The following is a 5,654-nucleotide window of genomic DNA, read 5'->3' as shown; positions in this document are numbered from 1 at the left end:
GAAACATTTTTGCCCCGAAAAACCTCAGGGAAAAACTATACCTCAGAACAGCCTCGGGCAGGCGGGGCGTGAGCGGGCCTCGACTCGGCGTCCTATTGGTTCCGAGAAAAGAAAGACGGCCCCTCGGGAGCACGGCTTAGCCAATCAAGTGGCAGGGTGTGGCCGGCGCTGAGGCTGGCTTGCTTCCGGCTGCTTTCCCCGCGACTTCTGCGTGGGGGAGCATGGGAACGTGCGACGCTTGCAGTGGCCGTGGCTTTCGTTGTCCCGTCGCGCCACTGGGCGTCGCCTTCAGCTGTTGCTGCTACCGCAGGGCTAGCAGGAGGCTTTCACTAGTCCCAGAGCAGTGAGTGGGGCACACTTTTTGAGGCGAGGCCGAAGCGAAAAGCAATTTGCCTCAGGTCCTTCAAGAGACTGGGAGGACCAGGAGGACCCCGGGGATTTCGTGGACAAGCCTTGCAGCCCAACCGGCCTGCTTGAGGACTGTTTTTTCTTTGCATAGCTTTGCTTTTTCAGTCTCTGTGGGGACTCCCACTTCCACTCTCCCAAATGGCGTCTGTGCTGGCGACAGTGGATGCTCAGGTGAGATGAAGTACCCTTATTTTTTAAAATGCTCCTCCCTGACCAATTTGTTCCTTTCCAAACTCACTCGCTAGAAACGGAGCCTTTGGATGAGCCTGTAACACGGTGTCTGTCCTGAAGAGAATCCTAGGTTCACACCTGTTGAACAAGAGGATGATGCCCCGCTGGGTTCTGGGTCACATCCCCCTCTTCCGTTGATTTATAGGACCAGGCTGGGGAAGGAGTAGTGGGCTTGGCTGAACGCTGAGTGAATTCAGCGATGACTGTCATGGGGTGGGGTCGTAAGAATAGCAATAGCAAAGAACGGAATGTGAGAATCCCTTTAACTTCCATCTTTTTCAAGATTCTTCCTGAGTTGCCCAGTCTTCTCCATCCTTCCCTAAAGGGTTCCCACCACAGTGAGTGTCCCCTGGGCTTTTCTCCACCAGACTAGTCTCTGTGAATTCTCACAGTGCGCTGTGTTGATCTGTACACTGTTGCCCATCCCAGAACTAGGGAACCTTCTGCCTGAAACCCCTTTCTCCCTCGCATCTGCCGTTTGTAGCTGTCCCCGGTCTCGCTTGTTGCTAGAGGAACCAGCCTGCAAGCCTCTGGTAGTGCAATGAGCTCTCCTATTGTTTCAGGGGCCTGTGGTCTATGAAGATCTGGCTGTGTATTTTTCCCAAGAGGAGTGCGTGGGTCTGCTTTCTGCCCAGAGGGTCCTCGACAGAGGGGCCGCAGCCGAGCATGTCATTTTGAATGGTGAGGCATTTGGTTTTTCCTGTACTTTTCCAGCTTTGTCAGTTCTAAGGTAGTGGTTGGAGTAGAACCTGTCCCTGGGAAATTTGTCTGGATATGATGAGAACTTACATGAAAGGCAAGTTTTGAACGATTAGGTGATTTCTTAAAAGGTTTTAAAAAATCAATTTGGTACCGTGACTTTAACTTCATAAAAGATGTGGCATTACCTGGTAATCTTTTTAAATATTTGTTACTGTAAATTTCCTGTTTTACTTAGGAAACCTGGTTAATATAATCATTTGCTAGATATTGGGAGTTTCACTCTTAAGGTGTTCAATAGCTGTGCTGCCTAAGGAGACCCATGTGCAGCAGTTCTCTGAGTAGATTTTATCTCCAACTACTATTTAAGTATCTAAACTGTCCTGTAATTTGTATTTGTATCTTCCACTGGTTTGTCATGTTTTTGTTTTCTTTTACCTCCTTGAACATAGGGAAATATTTATAATAGCTTTTTAAAAAATATGCTCGCTGTGTGTTCCAGTTCTGCCTTTGTTTCTATTGATTGATTTTCCTCCTACATGTTGGTGATATTTTCTTCTTTCTGTGCTTGGTCATTTTTGACTGGATGTTAGTCACTGTGAATTTTATATTATTTGGAGCTGGATTGTCGCATGTTTAAAAGGGACTCTGGGCTTTAACCCAGCATGCAGTTAAAGTACTTGGGATTAGTCTGACCCTATCAAGCTTTGCTTTTTGGCTTTGTTAGGGTGGTTTTGATTAGCTTTTAATCTAAAGCTAATTTGGACTACTGCTAAGGCAATATTTTTCTGATAAGTTTGCTTGATGTCCTGTGAGAAACTATTCCCACTCAAAGACATGGGGCATAAACTCCTGTTGAGCTCTGGAAAATGTTCTGTGTATTACTTTTGCGTGGTTCTTTCTGTGGCCTTGGGTAGTAATCACATCACGTGCTTACTTGTTAGCACTCAGCAACTAAGTCTTAAGACACCATGGAGATGCCATGAGTTTTCTTTCTGGGAAGCAACCTCTTTGTATCTTTCTCTCACATTCTGGTTGTCTTGGCATCTTTGATCTGTGATATTAGAATTTCCTCAGATCAGTGGAATCACTGGGTCCTGTTTGGATTCCCATGTACTGTATTGCACCCCAGAAACCCTTGCCAGCCATTCAATTGAGACAATCATAAAAGTCTGTGAAAAGACTTCTTTTTCTTTTTTTTTTTTTTGGAAAAGACTCCTTTTATAATAACAAATTGGCTTTACACATGAAAAATGTAATTGTTCTTTGTATCCTTGGCAAATTGATCCTAGGATCCCCTCTTCTACCCTCTTACTCCCGCAGAATGCTCAAATCCTCAGATTCCCGTGTAGAAAATACTATAGTGTTTGCATATAACCCATACACACCCTTCTGTATACTCTAATCACATCTAGATTACTTAATATAAGTGCTATAAATTTTTTTTTACTGAATTGTTTAGGGATAATGACCCCAAAAAGGCCTATTCATGTTCAGGACAGATGCAGCCTTTTTCATATATTTTTAATCTACAATTGACTATAAAAACAGAGAACTGTGGATATGGAGAGCCAGCTTATTTGGGAAAATATTTTTAAAAAATGCTTTGGGGCAGGCTCAAATTTTGTCAGTCATTCTCGTGGTAAAACTGACTGTTATCTGCCTGCAGTACTATTGCACAGTAGCTACACCTTGATCATTCTTCGGTGAACAGTAAAGAAATTTTGGAAACTTCACTTGGTGAAAATAAAACAAATTTTTAGTAACCTGTGAACTTCTCTGATAAGGCAGGAAAACACTTGCCTGCTTTCTCTCTTGAGAAATATGAATTCCAGTCTCCATTCCAGCTGTGATTGTCCAGTTGCTACTTGAGACAGCTTGAATGATTAAAGGCTCTTGAGGTCTAAATACACTGACTGGGAAACTGGGCATCTGGGTGATCTCTCCCAAGACTGTTTTTCGTACCTATCCTACTGGGTCCTGACTCATGCACTCTGTTTCTTCCTCTTGCAGATTCACCTAGAATTAAATCTTTTCAGAATTCAGGCTCCTGATTTTGTATGTTTATCAGTATCTGGGTCATAATCCACTTACACTTTCTTGGGCCTCTGTGTGATTACCTTAGCTTGTACTGTCCCTTGTTATCACCTGAAGGTATTGTCTATGTTTTGCTTCATTTTGTTTTTATCAACAGGAGAGGAAGGCAAGACTGAGATTAATCAGCAGTTAAGCCTAGAGTCTCTGGAACTTGATGAGCTTGCCCTAGAAAATTACTCCATTGCTGCACCCCTTGTCTATTACCCAGAAAAATCCTCTGAGGATGGAGTTGGAAACTCTGAAAGGAAAGTGTCAGATGGAACCTCTGCTTGCGAGAAAAGATTCATAAGCCTTTTGGTTACCATTGAAAACCATACCCCATTAGTAGAATTATCTCAATGTTTAGGAATCAGACAACTTTCTGAAATCCTTGAATTTCCGTTGGAAGAAACCAAACTTGTGTACAAGTGTCCTGAATGTGACCAAAGCTTCAGTGATAATTCTTACCTTGCTTTACATCAGAAAATTCACACAGTAGAGAAAAAGCATAAATGTGTTGATTGTGGGAAGATCTTCAATCATAGAGCCAACTTGAGGACACACAGGAGAATCCATACTGGTGAGAAGCCTTACAAGTGTGCCAAGTGCGGTGCTAGCTTCCACAAGCAGCCACACCTGTCCCGGCATATGAATAGCCATGCACAGGAGAAACCCTATACTTGTGACAAATGTGGAAGAACTTTTATGTGGCTTCCAGGATTGGCACAGCATCAGAAAAGCCACAGTGCTGAGAAAGCCTATGAGTGTGCCAACTGTGATAAACATGTTCTTCAGAACACAAATCTTACTTTGCAAGAGAAAACACACCCATCAGCCACTCCATACCAGAACACTGAGTGTGTAAGCACTTTGGGGCAGGCCTCATGCTCTTCGCTCCCAGAGAAGGGCCCCAAGGAAGACTCTCAAAGCTGCAGCAATGATGATGAAAACTTTTTTTCTTTCTCAAAATTCAAACCCTTGCAATGTCTTGAGTGTGATATGACCTTTCCTTGTTTCTTTGAGCTTGTTTCCCATCAGAACATTCACGCGGTAGAAAAGCCCCATCAATGTAAAACATGTGCAGAAAACTTTACATCAGAGTCTGAACTTGCAAGCCACCAAAAGAGCCACACAACGGAGGGACCTCTTAAATGTACCACGTGTGGGAGAAGTTTCAGAATGAAAATGCATCTTGTTACTCATAGGCGAAGCCATAGAAGAAACACCAAATAAATATAACATGTTTTCCTTAACGTTTGAGCTTTTCAGTACACAGTTCCAGTTTATGTGCCAGGTGTTATGCTAAGCACTTTAAACATATTCCACATCACAGTCTACCACAGTCTTAGGCAGTATTCTGTCTGAGAGCTGAGGAAATATCATACAACTAGTGAAAGAAGCCAGTATTGAAAATAACATTCCATTTATATGAGCCAGAGAACAAAAATAACTTTTTCACTAAATTAAGTTTTCTTAGAAATGAAGGCTGTTACTCAAGCACTTCTCATTTTTGTATAGGTGGTTTCTAAGTAGATTTTTGAAGAAGGAGAATTTACTTTTTTTTAGCCAGTTCTGCAGATACAGTGTGTGAGAAAGTGAATTCTGTGTATGTTTTAGACGTTTTTGGTATAACTATTTGAACGTAATATTTGTATGACATTATTTCTTGTTTAACATGTGACTTTCTAATGGAGCCAGGAATCTTCTTTCTCCTCTCCCCTGTTCCATAAAAAGTTCCAAAATGAATGGACTAGTTGATAACTTTGATGGTTGTTAGTATCTGTGGAGTTCCGGTTCTCACATCTGATGTCAGGTGTGGTACTGGTATGTATAACTCAAATGTTTACAAGCAGGTTTAGTCATTTAATATAACTCTTTCCTGGAGGCTGGACTTGATTTAGGGATGGAGTAGGGAGGGAAGCTCATGACCAATCTTGCTAAAAGTGATTATACTTGTTTCTTACTTTCAACACTTATATGACCTAACTTAATCCTCAGAGTAAATCTGTGACATTGCTTCATGGCAGTGAGGAAACTGAGGACCTCTGAGGGAAGGGAGCATTTCACCCTGCACGTAAGAACTCACACTGTGGTAAAACTGTTTTTTAAGCTTGGGTGTCTCCAATTCCAAAGGCCACGATTCTGTTGGCACTCATGTCATGCATTACCATTGCAAGCAGCCAGGGGGTGCTCTGTGAACGTGCGTTCTGGAACGCTCTTGTTTCCTTTTCTCTATCCAA

At 42.6% G+C, this 5,654-nt stretch overlaps 1 protein-coding gene across 2 annotated transcripts; it reads left to right on the top strand.

Moving 5' to 3' along the window:
• Window positions 1–253: 253 nt before the first annotated feature.
• LOC121167823 (zinc finger protein 597-like) lies at window positions 254–4,946 on the top strand. 2 transcript variants are annotated; one of them, XM_040997477.1, is made up of 4 exons: window positions 254–579; window positions 1,203–1,320; window positions 1,515–1,529; window positions 3,533–4,946. In XM_040997477.1, the coding sequence occupies exons 1-4, from the start codon at window positions 547–549 to the stop codon at window positions 4,645–4,647; spliced, it is 1,281 nt and encodes a 426-aa protein (XP_040853411.1). In that variant the 5' UTR covers window positions 254–546; the 3' UTR covers window positions 4,648–4,946. The 2 variants fall into 2 exon arrangements, with proteins under 2 accessions (XP_040853411.1, XP_040853410.1); XM_040997476.1 differs by lacking the exon at window positions 1,515–1,529.
• Window positions 4,947–5,654: the final 708 nt, after the last annotated feature.

The sequence above is a fragment of the Ochotona curzoniae genome, unplaced genomic scaffold (genome assembly GCF_017591425.1).
Source record: "Ochotona curzoniae isolate NIBS_2020 unplaced genomic scaffold, NIBS_Ocur_1.0 patch433, whole genome shotgun sequence".
Taxonomy (NCBI): domain Eukaryota; kingdom Metazoa; phylum Chordata; class Mammalia; order Lagomorpha; family Ochotonidae; genus Ochotona; species Ochotona curzoniae.
Note: the sequence above shows the minus strand (reverse complement) of the source record. Positions and strands in the feature narration are given on the sequence as shown.

Excerpts from the sequence above, each read along its gene's own strand:
- LOC121167823 (XM_040997477.1), top strand. The coding sequence starts at position 547 with ATGGCGTCTGTGCTGGCGACAGTGGATGCTCAG. Across the intron at positions 580-1,202 it reads TGGCGACAGTGGATGCTCAG|GGGCCTGTGGTCTATGAAGA; the intron begins GTGAGATGAAGT and ends CTATTGTTTCAG.